The sequence below is a fragment of the Abramis brama genome (genome assembly GCF_963993115.1).
Source record: "Abramis brama genome assembly, chromosome: 21".
Lineage (NCBI taxonomy): Eukaryota > Metazoa > Chordata > Actinopteri > Cypriniformes > Leuciscidae > Abramis > Abramis brama.
In genome coordinates this window covers 11,475,712-11,490,297 of record NC_139983.1, presented here as the reverse complement: position 1 = coordinate 11,490,297, position 14,586 = coordinate 11,475,712, and the positions used below count along the sequence as shown (strand labels likewise).

The window sequence follows — 14,586 nt, the reverse complement described above, 5'->3', positions numbered from 1 at the left end:
CGGATTTTGTAGCCCTTTCAATGTTGCTTTGAAAAAGCAGGGTTACATTTTTACTTAATATGAAAGTTTTTCCATTGATGCGCGTTTAGGGAAATGATGGGAATATTTGGGTTATCATTAGAAGAATTGAAGAATCTGAGTAGTTTGCCTTTTTTTTCTCATTCTCCTTAATATTGATGAATTGATCTCCTTCAAACAATCTAAGAAACTTTCAGAATATTTTTAAAGTGGCTAATAATAGCCAATATGGGCTTTTTAATGGCCAGTGACTAGTTACATACTGAACATCTCTGTTAGTATGTCTATCATCCAAGCGGATATGATTATCGGCCGATATGATAACATAAAAGAAGCCAAATATTGTCCTATTTATCCATCTGATATTACTAAAATATTTTGGTGGATATATGGTTAACAAGGTATATCGATTGTTAAAGAACTGAAATTCTGTGTCTCCGATACCATTAGGTCTTCAGCATCATTTTGAGTTGAAAGTTGATCAATGTAAAAAAAATCACTAGTTAATAAAAAAATTGACCGTAAATGTAGATATGGGTGATATATATGTATAGATATTGCTGTGTATAATGTGCAAAACATGCCAAAAAAAGAAGATTTTATATATATATATATATATAGCACACAATAATTTCAAGTAGCTTCAACTAATTAATATTATTTAGATCCATAGATTTTTTACATTCACCCAAATTTCCCTCTTCAAAGTGTTACTTGAATTGTTATTTTTTAGTTGACCCAAACTTGACTCCAACTTTAAAAAATACATTTGCTCAACTAGTTTTATAGTTCATTCAACTAAACTGTTTTAATCAGTATTGTATTATTTGGGAATCATAACTTGAAATTGCTGTTGAATTAGTTATTATATTAATTATTAATAATTTTATAATGAGGTTAACAACATTTTCAACTGTTGTTTATCAATCACAAAAAATACACAAATGAAAACCCATTACAATTTATTTCATAATCTGCATTTATGCCTTATCCATACAAACTATATTACATTTTATTTATTTAGCCATTATTCATAGCAATTATATTGATTCTAAGGAAACAGTAACAAATGTACAATAACAAGCAATCCCATCTGTTCATTTTTATTGGAGAATGGCTGTACGTAGAATGATAATGAGTCGAAACTTGCGCAGCTTTCGGTAGAAACGACACGGAGTCGAGAAGGCGAAACACTTGGCCGGAATGTCTTTCATAAGACAGCTGACCTTGAGTTGACTCTTTCCCTGAGCCCCACCTCTCCTGTTTGGCGTCTCTTCGATGAGTAATAACAGTCTCACGGCTGGTGACGCCACCTTGCACTAGTTTCACAATCTTTCTTGCCACAATAAGGCTTTGTTTTCTACATGTTTCTGTGCCCAATTTAAAATGCTTTTAAACTCGTATGTGGAAAGGAATGCGGTTGAAGTATTTTGATCGGCACATGAGCAAGGGTGGTGACAAATGAAATGATTATTTTTATCATGACACTTGGAACGCCTCTGCAGGAAATACATCAGGAAAGTTAATATTTTTGATTTTAAAGAAGTATTGAGGGAGTTGCCTTTTGTGCTCCAGAACTGTGAGTGTGTAACAGTGTTAGAAATATGAGCGAACCCTTCCTTTGACTGCATTAAGCTCATCTTTAAATAACTCTGTTCTCCCTCCCAAATGTTAGCCAATGCAAATCTCAGCTTAGTCCATATTTACACAGCCAATTTTGAGGTTACATTCAGCAGATGAATTATCCAATCGCTGAAATATTCACTCTTGACATCGAATTGTAGAATTGAAATAAAATGTGCTGTTTGTCTAAGTGCTTACAAATACAGACCTTTTAAAATGAATTTTTGATGAATAACTGTGACAACCTTGATTTTGTCAGCGAATCAAGCTGCCGAATTTGCTCCAGGTGGATTGAAACGAATAATTTTCTGCATAATGAAAGCACTGGCGTAAAACTAATGTTTAAGAAGGATTGGTACAAATATGTAACCCTACACTGAGTTTAGTGTACCCCTGAACTTTTGGTTGTTTGGAATTATATTAAGAGGTTATTGGTGGCAGTACAATACAAAACCAGCATTCTGTGGTCTGAATGGGTGATTGAGGTTGGAGGTCAAAGGTCAGTTCATGAATGTAAAGCATTAAATAAAATTTTCACCATTTCCAAATTTGATATGAGTAATACAACTTTGATTTCATTTTATAGCTCATTCTTCTATGAACATGGTATATGAGCAATAAAACTGTATTCACTATTGCAATGCACAGAATTATTAGGGGTATAACGATACACTTAGCTCACAAGATGAAACGAAACAAGACATTGGGTTCACAAGAACGAGATGAGATGATATTTAAACATTTTTTAAGAAATCTTCAATGACGGAATATATGAATATGACTGGTCTTTTATTCAACTGAAAGTCACAAAATGCAAAACAGTGCAGGTGCATTTTGAAATATTATCATCTACTTTCTGAGTATGAATTATCATATGCAGTAAAAGACAGAACAATATAATCATGCAAGCACTGTAAAAGGTTTTGCCACAAACTCAACTCCGTCATGCTGATATATCGACAGCTTTTCACCTTGAAGAGAAATAACATCACGTTTTAATATCGTATTTTTTCCGTATATATTATGCAGTGATTGTGGATAGTATTTGTGTGAAGCCTTGATGCCAAGCTGAATTATTTGTGGTGTGAATCATATCACTCATGTCATAATAACTGATAATTGACAGGATCAAACGCACAATACAGAGCATTCGGGGTTTATCCTATTGCACATCTTGGGGGGGCATTTTGCCTGCTTTTATTCATTCAAAAGCAGTGCTGTTTAAAGGCAGTTGTGGGGTGGGGGACGCATTTTCTTTATTCCTAGCATGGCTCTCGCTTCTCTCGCACCCAAATTAGCTGGATATAGGGAAATTGAGGCACTCATCCTGGCAGATTTGGAGGGTCATTTTTCCTCCCCCGTTAATGCAGGAGGATCAGTGAATCGCGGCCGAGGACGGATCCATCAGAGAGATCTGAGATGCTAGCGCTAGCTCATTCCCACAGGCTCAATTCAATTATCACTGCGTCTGTTCTGAGAATGAGCTTTACGTTGCTTCACAGATCCCACTCTCCCTGCTAGACGTCTCCATCATCTAAGAAACATAAGGCCTACCTGGAGAATTTTCAAGTAATGCGAGGAATTATGCTTTCATTTGAGAGACTGTGTAATTATAGACCTTCAATGAAGTGACATCGACGGTCCTGGAGGATTTCGATTTGATTTTGATTAGTTAATCTTTTAACCAACCACCTGGCAATAGAGTGTTCGGAGGGAATTTTTACAAAACTATTCTATACATATCTCCAGTAAAATCTGGATGCCTTGAAAAAGTCTCACTCTTGACAGTGGTTGATTTAGAGCTCCAACTAAAATGTGTTGTTTTGTCGCTGAGGATGATGATGTGACTGAATACAAGTAACCTTTCCAAGAAGGACACAATCTTTTTGATTTATAGCTCATTTTGAGTGGGTTTGTTTGCTGAAGGTCCAACAAGCTCAGTCTAAACCCCCTCAGGTTTTTATCTTTGATCAGGATTGGTTAATCATCTACTTGAGGCAATCAATATTTTTAGTTAAGAGTTCCACAAGTTGAAAATTGTTGAGTAATTTCTCTTTTGGGATTTGAGCTAAATATGAAATCAGGGTACAAAGTTGGTTTTTGTCCAAAGTTTATTTGTGCCACATATATTGAATGGCCTAACTTTGCTCTCAGCATCCAGAAGGTGCATTTGAAGAATCATTAACTTTTGTTTGTACTGTCTGAAATGTAAATATATAGTTATAGTTTCTATAATATCTCAGTCTAGATTCAAGGATTGACACCCTGCAAATGGATAAAAATGATTAATAAATAAGAATAAACTAAGTTATTTTATTAATTTATTATATAATTGTTGGTAACACTTTACAGTTAGGTTTCATTTTGCATAATGCATTAACTAACATTGAACAACACATTTATTACAGTATTTATTAATCCTTTTTAAAAATACAACTGTTCATTGTTAATTTATGTAAACTCTGGTCCGTTAAATATCGGTGATATGAACAGATACATCTTTTGATTTTAATAATGTCTTAGTAAATGCAAAACTTAACGTTAACTAAGATTAATAAATGCTTTAGAAGTATTGCACATTGTTAGTTCATGTTAACTAATATCGTTAACCAATGTTACAATATTAACAAATGGAACCTTATTGTAAAGTGTTACCATTTTTTTCCCTTATACAGTGGGGTTCAGAAGAGACCACGTTGAAAAGCATGCATTTGAAATCTAATTTTTAACAGACATGAAATAATTGTTGCATATATGTGCAACTCGTGTGCAAAGACATTTCTTAAAATCATGTTCATTTTTTCAATTAAACTTTTCAGCCAAATGTTTATGCTGATTTATGCTGACAATTATTATTTTTATTTTTTTTTAACTTTATTATTATTAAATGAAAGCATTTTCAGTAGTGGCCTCAGACATTTGAATCCCATTTTATAATTTGATATTAATGTTTAACTTTTTCAACTTTTAAAAATGAAGTTGTGGTTTTGTCTCCATTCCCGTTCATTCAGCGAGTCAGAAATGTTTCTCACTAATCGGCATTAACAGTTGGGAAATAGAAAATAAACGCCAGCCCTTCAGCGAGATAGAATCAGCCTATAAGTAACTGATTGACTAAAACAGTTTCTATTGTTAATATCTGTCAGCGAGTCAATAAAATCTTTTGATCCAGGCAAAGTCAAGACCGTTCAAAGCTTCACGACAGCCCGTGACAATCAAATTACACGGAGGGGTGCTCCCAGGTGCTTGTGCGCACCTCCCCATATAAAAGAGCCTGTTTATCCATATCAAATCAGTTCATGTCTGCCTTTTTCATGCTGTACAATTAAACCTGCTTTAAGACTCTCTCCACATTAATGTCCGTATCAAAATTCATAAAGAATCAGTAAGACGAGAATCCTGAGCTCGTAGATTCACGGGGATTTCGCATGAAGCCCGTTTAATCAGGATAACACTGTTATTAATATTCATAAAGTCAGCTGGAATACAAATGACAGCCTGAAAAATCTGGAAACTTTTTGCGGAGGAAATGCATTAAATGCAGCTTAAAAAATTAATGGAATTTAGTTTATATTAGAGGGAAACGCCGAACCCCCCTCATCGAGCGATTGAAATTGGGCTTAGACATTTCTTTTTGAAGAATTCCATCTTTGACAGACTTCAAAGGCATTTTCAATGAATGCGACGCATGAATGGTCATTTAAAAGGATTTAAAGACATTACACTGCAATAATTGTACATGAATAATAAGTAACCCACCGAGGCAATTAGCTTAAAGTCTACAAGACAGGAAAATGAAGATCACTGAGCGACAGCAAAGGACAAATTGAAATGAGAAAAGTTTGAAGGAAGGATAAAGTGGCTTTAAGTGGCAAATGCTGTTTTGTAAGATTTGAGCAGTCTTTTACATTTGATGCGTGCTTCTAACCTATTAATGTTTCTTTATTTACTCCTGTTTTATCCCTGTGAAGGAATATTGATGAAATATTTAACGTTATCTGAAGGAAATTATATAGTCCTCTTTTGTATCTTTTTCACGTTTGACAGATGTGTTTTTAAACTACTCTAATGGACACACAGTCATAGACTTTCACATTTTCACCGTGTATTTGACACACACACGCACACACGCACACACACACACACACACACACACACACACACACACACACACACACACACACATATATGTTGGGTATCCAAACTCTATGGGGTCTTACCATAGACATGGTTTTCATACTGTCCAAACTGTATATTCTACTTTCCCTCTACCCTTAACACAACACAACCACAACTTTCTGCATTTTTACATTTTCAAAAAACATATTTTTGTATGATTCATAACCTGTTTTCCTCATGGGGACCAACATTTTTTTTTGCCATTTTGTCCCTATAATGTAGGGAATACCAGGACGTGACCCTGTACCACAACATTTCAGAGATTTATACATAATCTGAAAGCTGGATAAATAAGCTTACCATTGATGTATGGTTTGTTAGGATAGGACACTATTTGGCCGAGATACAACTATTTGAAAATCTAAAATTAAAAATTTACAAAATATCTTCATGGAACATTATCTTTACTTAATATCCTAATGATTTTTGACATAAAAGAAAAATCGAAAATTTTGACCCATACAACTTGGGTCAAAATTGAAAAAAAAATCAATTTTTTCAAATTTCAAACAAAATTTGTTGGCTTTTGCCACAAATATACCCGTGCGACTTGTGACTGGTTTTGTGATCCAGGGTCACATATGTGTGTGTGTGCATATTTAAGCTGAATTGCTTATTTATCCATTACTAGCATCACAAAATAGAATTGCAAAAATAATCTTCCTCAATAAAAACTCCCTATATCTGCCAGACAGATAGTCCCGCCCTAAACTCACACCATTGGTTGAGACTGTGATACGGTGTGCCGTATCTTTTAGTTTCCATATTTTGAAGTTTCTGAATTATTTTAACTTTCAAAAAATCACACTTATTCAATCACTACTGTAACTTAGCTTTGGCTACTTTTAACTGTTTAACTATCAAGTTTTTTTTTTTTTTGTAATTATTTCAGCTTGTTGAAAATTAACAAAGGCATTAACAATGATTAAACTATGATTTGATTTGAATCAACTCCTCATCTAGCTGTAATGCCACCGATTATACACAATGACTGGTTATTGGCTTCATTGTAGCATGTTGCACTCTGCAAGCTTTGGCGTTAATGTAGTTTTCGGCACTGCCCTGTGAGCACCGAGGCTAATAGCTCATTAATCTATCTAATCTAAACTCCTGCAGATTATGTAGAAAATGTAGATGCGATGCTAATTCACCATCTGGAGCGGCAGCCGCAAAGAAACAGGCCTCCTATTGCACTCGGCACAATTCAAACTTTCATTAAGCCAGAACGAGCTCTTCCCTGTTTTTCAATATCGGATTATTGGATGGTATCAGTTTCATTAAGTTTCTAGGGGGTGATTCTCTCAGGAAACGGTGTCAATCAATGAATCGGTCCAAATTTATTTGGTAAAGCGCTCTTTTCGGAGAACTGTTTAACACGTCTCGCCGAAAATGATGTGAACATCAAAAGGTCAGGTTTGTATGCTTTGTGTTGTTTTTTTTCCCCTCTCTGTCTTTTCCCAAAGCTGCTTTCTCTTGTTAGTGTTAAAGGATTACCAGGCGTCTTAGCCATACCTACTATCTTTGGTCTTTCTTCATCCTCGTCCTCCTCTCTTTCTCTGTGAAAGTGCGGTGCGCGGGGCCAGCTCCCGCTCAGAGTCTATCACTGAGATTAATGGAGCCCTGTGGTGTTTGGCACAAAAAGCCAGTTGTCCGTTCACGCCTGACTGTGTCTGAGCTGAATAGCGTGTGAGCGGTGTGAGCTGTGTGTGCTGGCTTACAGCGCGGGGATAACGTTCCACTGGCATCTGCCCCAGGGGTCACCCCCACCCGCCTCGCGCACAACCTCCCAAGAGCACTCACTTTTTATGTCTTCTTAGCTCTCTTCTGCCAACTTTCTCTCAGGCTGTCCGTCATCCCCTATACCGTTTTCATGACCTTTGTTTCCTTTTACCAAGAAACTGAACATTATTTGTCCTGTGCTATACCATCTTTAAAAAAATAGCTGGATGGTTTGTGGTTTCATGTGGTTTGTGTTCATTTATATGCTTTTCTAGTGTACTCTTAGAAAAAAGGTTCTATATAGAACCCCAGGGTTCTTGACTAAATTTTAAAGAACCCTTTAAAGATTCTATATAAGGAGAAATGTCATAAATGATTGGATAATACTCTAGTGATAAAGTATGTTTACGAGCTAATTCATAAAATTTAATTAAACTTTAATTTTTCAAAACTAAATCCATAAAATTATGCCATGGGAAGCCCTAAAAGGTTCTATAAAGCACCTGACAGAAGAACTCTTTAAGGTTCTATTTAGAACCTTTTCTTCTAAGAGTGGCAGTGTTTCTCTTCCAGGAAAACGGACCAAAAATATTAAACCTGCAATCATTTGTCTAATCCTGCGCAAGTTGCTTTCAATATAGCAAGTAGCAAATCATAGTTCACTGATATGATGATGTTGGCTATTTAAAAAAAAAGTTTATTTCGATATGTCGTGACACCATTTCTTGTTTCAGTAGGAAGTATAATACTGTTCAACAGTTTTTTATGTTTTTTAAAAGCCTCTTATGCTCAACAAGGCTGCATTTATTTGATCAATATAGTGAAATATTATTACAATTCGAAATAACAGTTTTCTATTTTAATATATTTTAAAATGTAATTTATTCCTGTAATTTTCAGCATCATTACTCCAGTCTTCAGTGTCACATGATCCTTCAGAAATCATTCTAATATTATGATTTGTTGCTTAAGAATCATTTCTGATTATTATCAATGTTGAAAACATTTATTTTGTGGAAACTGTGATACATTTTTTTCAGGATTCTTTGATGAATAGAAAGTTCAAAATAACAGCATTTATTTGAAATAGATTTTTTTTTGTAACATTATGAAAGTCTTTAATGTCACTTTTGGTCAATTTAATGTGTCCTCGCTGAATAAAGTTAATTAAAGAATTAATTTCTGTAAAAAATAAAATAAAATCAAAAATCTTACTGACCTCAAAGGTAAAACATAATGAGAACAGTTCAGCACAGAAAATACAAAATGTTTTGATAAAAGATCTAGATGCAGGATTCAAACAGAAAATATTAGGTAATTTTTACATTTCCCGGCCTGGGAAATGTAATAAAATATGAAATGTCAGGGAAACAGTGTTTTTTTTTTTTTTTTTTTTTTTTTTTTTTTTGTAGGTTATGTTAAGCTCTAAAATATTGCTTTGGCTAGTAATTGCTTTTTGTGAGTGATTTTTGTTTGTTTGTTGGAAAACCTTCAGTTGTTTGAGGTTTTCCTTACCTTTTCTACAAAGTGGACCCCCCCCCCAAAAATACAACAACCGGGAAAACACACAATAACACGAGGGCAACATTCTGCATTTGCTGGGTTCAGTCCGACTGTTTCTTGAAGATGTTCTGCACTCATTTGGTTTGTAAATGTGACGCCACAAAGCACCTCCGGTTGACATAAGTGAAACTGTAAGAGTGTGTGTGTGTGTGTAAGCCTCCGGTGTGTGTGCTCTTGTCTCAGAAGCTCCACCACTAGAGGGTAGCTCTCCACCGCCAGCGAGCAACAGGCTCCGCCGTTTGAATGTCAGCGTTCCTGCTAATTGCCTCCTGTCTGTTTGTTGCTTGCTTATGAATTAGCTTCCGTTCACGGAACTAAATTATCCACCATTATTTAATTACACCTGAGTAGATGACGCTTTAATTGGCGGTTCCTGACTAGGATCTGATATGGCTTGAGCTGTATTAAATGGCTGTTTACTTTTCTGATAGCTAAAAGCATTAAAACGATTGCATGGTGGGATTACGCTTTGTTAATTGCCCGCGTTCATTAGTCCTCCATAAACTGCGAGGTAAAGCACTGGTACACAGTGGATGAGATAAAGACAAAGTCTTAAAGCATAATTTCACGTGGCAAATTAAAAGCCGCCTGTCTTGTTTTGCTGCCTCTACTCCAGAGGTTATTAAAGATTGCTCTCCACCAAGCACCCCGAGATCATATTGACAGGCTGTAATTAATACTAACCTTTCTAAGTCTAATGGAAAAGAAGTGAGCTCGAGCCTGTGATGAAAAGCATTTTTTTTTTTTTTTGCCAGTGAAATTAATCATATCCCTTCTATATATTTCCAGCTAATCCTAAAGTCAATGAAGAACTGAAACAAAGGCTGCCGTCCCCTGTAAAGCACCATTGTTCAGAGACCACACCACAACTTGGGTAAAGATGCCTTCCTCGGCTCATTTTACAGTGTTTGTCAATGGCTTTCTTCCACATGTTACAATTAAGGACGTATTTTTTAATATGTACGAAATGTTTATCAGTGTACATTGCAGGCGATGATTACACGCTGTAATATCTTTGCAGAGATGTGTTTTCTAAATCCAAAACGGTGTTACAATATTTAAAAATCGGCTGCTAGTTTAGTTTGTTCATCTTTAGTGGAATGCAAATGTAAATTGATTACAGGTGCAATGCTTGCAAGTTTATTGTGCATTGAGAGATTTTATGTTCATTATTTCGAAGCAATTCAGTACTGAGCTGGCTTTTGTATTTTAGTTATTATTTATGACTTGTAAAAAGAGTTAGATCTGTCCTGTTTGGGTCCGAACACTTGAAGGTCGTTGATATTTGCTTCATGTCCTTGCTTTACTCAGCGCTTTGAAACAAAACATGCAGGTCCTTCAAAGCAGTGTCATTGATGTACAGTTTGTCAATATCCTGTACCTGTCTTCACCTGAGTGTGTCAGACAGAGCGTCACACAGTACACTGCTGGTAGATATCGAAGGAGACCAGCAAAAAAAAAAAAAAAAGTGTGTTGATTTTATGTATTTGTTTTGCATCTGTTTTCAGATCCTCTTTAGGAGAAACTACCTCAGCTACATCCCAAAGTCAGAGTTTATCAAAAGCCCTGGAAGAAAAACTCATACAAGGTAATACGTTATAATTTTTTTTTTGTGTGTCCATGATAATTACAATCCAATTACAACAAGTCATAACAAAAATATATCACTTTTTGTCATTTCACCGTTATAAGACTCTTTGTAAATGCCAATATCTTGCCTCATTTGTTTACTATGTCGATAATAGTGTTATAACCATTTCCTGTCAGATTGTGTCTGTTTTCATGACTAAAGACTTGTTTTGCAAGCTTCCCGTTGCTTAAATGCTCTATATAATGCATTAACAATTTAAATGTTATTTATTTATTTATTTATCTGCGTAAACATTTATTTACATTATTCCATAATGCCGGGCTGATAATAACTTTACCTAGGCCATAACGCTGTGGAAGAGCCACTATTTAGATAGACTGGTTGGAATGACAATGAGAGATAAACAGAGTATTTACCAACCCTTCACCAGACGCTCCTGATATGCAAATTTATTCTGCCTCACTGCTCAAATATACATTTGGGCTGTTGGTGAAACACTTCAATCTTTTTGCAGGCGGTTAATCAGCCTGTGTTTGATTATTAGTGACAGACATTAGTAAGATGGCACGAGACTGTTGGAAGTTGTATTCATTTATCAGTAGTGAATGGAGCAAATGGCCATACAAGTGTCTGGTAATTTTTTTGCCCCATTTATCACATAAAATGTATTTTCATGATGTTGTGCACCATTCAGAATTGAGCTGAGAATACCTGTTAAATTGTAATTACGTTCCTGGTTTTGAACTGAATTTGAATTGAGGCAGCAAGCAGGGTTCAGAATTCAAATTGGCATTTAATTAAAATAGAAGGAAATTCAAAGAAATTAACACAATTCACACAACATATTCAATATTTTTAAATCTTATTTATCTTAATTTTCTGTTCTGTTTCTGTAATTGATATTAGTTATATTTATTAATTAATTAATTTAATTTATATTTATTGAGGTATTTTTATTATTATATTTAATATATTTACATTTATTCTATGGTCCACTATGGAACATTTTTTAATTACCCAGAATTACCTCAAATAAAAAAAAAATAAAAAAAAATCTAAATAATCTCTATCCAAGATCTCTCCCATTTTGTTATGTTGGACAAATGTTGGACTGTATTGAGTTTCTTTGAATTACAATTCAGTAAATTCCTCTTCCTGTCATTCCAATTCAACCTCATGTGGCCAATTAAATTCAAATTCACACTTGTGAATCGAAAGGGAGCCAATTCTTCAGTTCTGAATTTGCTCTTAGTGTTGGGTTTAAAACGAGAGTCCTTTCTCACTTGGTTCCCATAGGAAATGGGCCTTTACTTTGCACGCTTATTAAAAGCCTCGCTCACCCCATTTGTGAGGGAAATGGCGCTTTAAACACACATTCTCAGGGGCAGTTACCTTTGTGAGAGACACCCAGAGAGGGAGATAAAATTAAAGAAGTAACCCAGGTTAGGGAACAATGTATCCAAAAGTCGCATATTTGCAGTGTGACAAAGGGCTCCTATAAGTGTGTTTGGCGTTATTATTCATGGTTTGAATTTGGTGTTTGCACGGGTGAGTCTTACGGGGAATACTAATAACTGTCTCCAGCAATCCTGAGAGCAGAGCCCTAGCAACAAAGCCATGAGGCAGACCTCCCTGATCTCGACTTCAAAACCTGACCTTTCGCTAAATAATTGTGGCGGCTAAGCTGGAGCTTTTTGGACATCGTGGTCGCAAGACTCTAGCATCACAACGCATTTATTAACGCAGAATGATTTCCCCCTTTTTTGATGCTTTTGATTTAACCGCTCCGTGTTTGAGTTTTGCTCAATTTGAATTGCATTGATGTTGAACTGATTTATGTATATTTTATAATCGGAAGACAGCCACTCTGCTTTTTTTTTGTGTAGCACTTGACCCTGTGCATGCACTTAGCGCTACTATCTGTTTGATTTGCTTGTATATGTAAAAGCTGAAGTGTGTATTTTTTCTTCATGCTATAATGAAACCATTTGGTGGTGGATTCCACTGAAAAGTGTAAACATTTTGGTTTTGTGGCGTTATCAAAACATCGTTCTGACCAGCCCAACCCAGCAACACTGACTCAACCAATGGCGTGAGTTTGGGGGACCAATGGCAGACATGGGGTGTGTTCAGGAAACCTGTTTGAAAGACGTTATTACTGTATTTGTACCATACATTACACATTTAATAACACCCTCTGCTTCTCACATTACAATTTCAACCTTTGTATCTTTAAAGTCTGTATCTTGACCAGTTTTGCCATCACAAATTTTCACTGGTTTAAAATGTCTCTGATACAAGGGCCGTCGCTCTTCAGTTCTGATCACAAACAATTCGGGGTACATACAGCTTTCCCTGAGGAGCAGAGCGCGTCTTCAGAAAAGCTGCCAGAGAGACAGGCCTCTGTGTTTGCCTCTCCGCCTGCATCTCTGGCCCTGAGCGCTACAGAAACATTGACAGAAGACCTCGTTTCCCCCTCCTGCCAGTCACTCGGCATGGATCGCCACATTCCCTCGTGAAAGACGGCCAGACCTAGTTTCCTTTTCAGAGAGCTGACGCAAACCAACCAACAGAGCCGCCTTTCAATCCGTCAGACTGTAATCTCACAGCAGTAGAATGGAAGTCTTATGTGTTATGGTTGCAACGTCTTTCTTGTGGGTTTTCCTTTTTGTTTTGCTTCCAAAGCTTTTTCTGGATGTTAAAATACTCTATTTTTTAATATGCAGAGTCAGATGATTTCTCTGAATGGTGTAATTACTGTGGAGCTTTTAAAACATGCTTTATTTCTTTGAGCATCCCAACATTGAAACAACCAATTGCATTAGTTTGTGGCAGGATTATCTGTTTGGCCCACCAATGAAAGACAAGGAGAATGTTCAGAAAAGCTGTTTGAGAACAATCACTATTTTTGCACTTTTACACTAGCTTGTAATTGTGTTGGATAAAAGAAACTTTGGAAGGAATTTTCACCCAAAAATTTAAATTCTGCTATCATTTACTCACCTTTATGCTCCTTTCTTCACAATGAAAGTCAGTAGTGATCAGGGTCTGTTAAGATCCAAAAATAAATAAAAGCTCCATAAAATCTAAGTCATTTGTTTGAGGAAAGCTGAACTTGTTGTTGTTGTTTTTTTTTGTTTTTTTCCCCATTGATTATCTTCCATCAACTGCAGCTTAAAAGTCATGTATGTTTGTGTTTATTCAGATATGGCAAGTCAAAAATGATCACACCAGATTTTAAGTCGAAGACCCCAAATGTCATTTGTTCTCATTTTTCTCATAACCAATCAAAGCATGCCAAATCTGAATCTGTGGATAAGGTTATTGAGAGCAATGGCAGTAGTGAATATTTTCATTGAATGACAAATACAAAGTTCTGTCATGAAACTCTAGATGGCGCAGGCTGATAGGTCCTAAACTCAATCTGCTTGCAGTCACATCATTCTCTATAGGCCACAGTTGATTGGTTCCTGATGTATCAGTAGCCAATGAGCTCGCTGCTGAACCTTCAAATACTTGGTCAGCATTTGCTGTAGCAGTTGCAGTGAGCTTTCAGAAACCCTCCACCTTCCCCAGCTCCACCTGTATATATCTGCTATGGGTAATTCATGCACGCTATATTGTACAGCAGCAGCATGTCTAACTTGCTCACAGCAGCGTGCCGTGTTTGTATTGGCAGTAGCAAGTCCCATACTGGCTCTGCAGCAGTAGCAGCAGCAATAACCAACAGCAGCAGCAGAATAGCAGATTTATTCTGTCCAGACCAAACATTAGCCCATTTCACACAGCAATCCCGGTAAATTACCGTAAAATTGCCAGAACGACTTTACCGGTAAATTCAAAAATGTGCTATTCACACAAGCAACAGCGTTCTGGCTTTTTACTGGTAACAG

The 14,586-nt window shown here is 36.1% G+C and overlaps 1 protein-coding gene across 2 annotated transcripts in view; it reads left to right on the top strand.

The window, feature by feature from the left end:
• Positions 1–14,586, top strand: part of mipol1 (mirror-image polydactyly 1) — a 91,170-nt gene that overhangs the window by 15,846 nt on the left and 60,738 nt on the right. For both annotated transcript variants that reach the window (XM_084097138.1, XM_084097137.1), the window contains exons 3-4: positions 9,892–9,976; positions 10,611–10,690. In XM_084097138.1, coding sequence (XP_083953264.1) covers positions 9,892–9,976; positions 10,611–10,690 — 165 coding nt within the window. The remainder of the gene's footprint in view (positions 1–9,891; positions 9,977–10,610; positions 10,691–14,586) is intronic.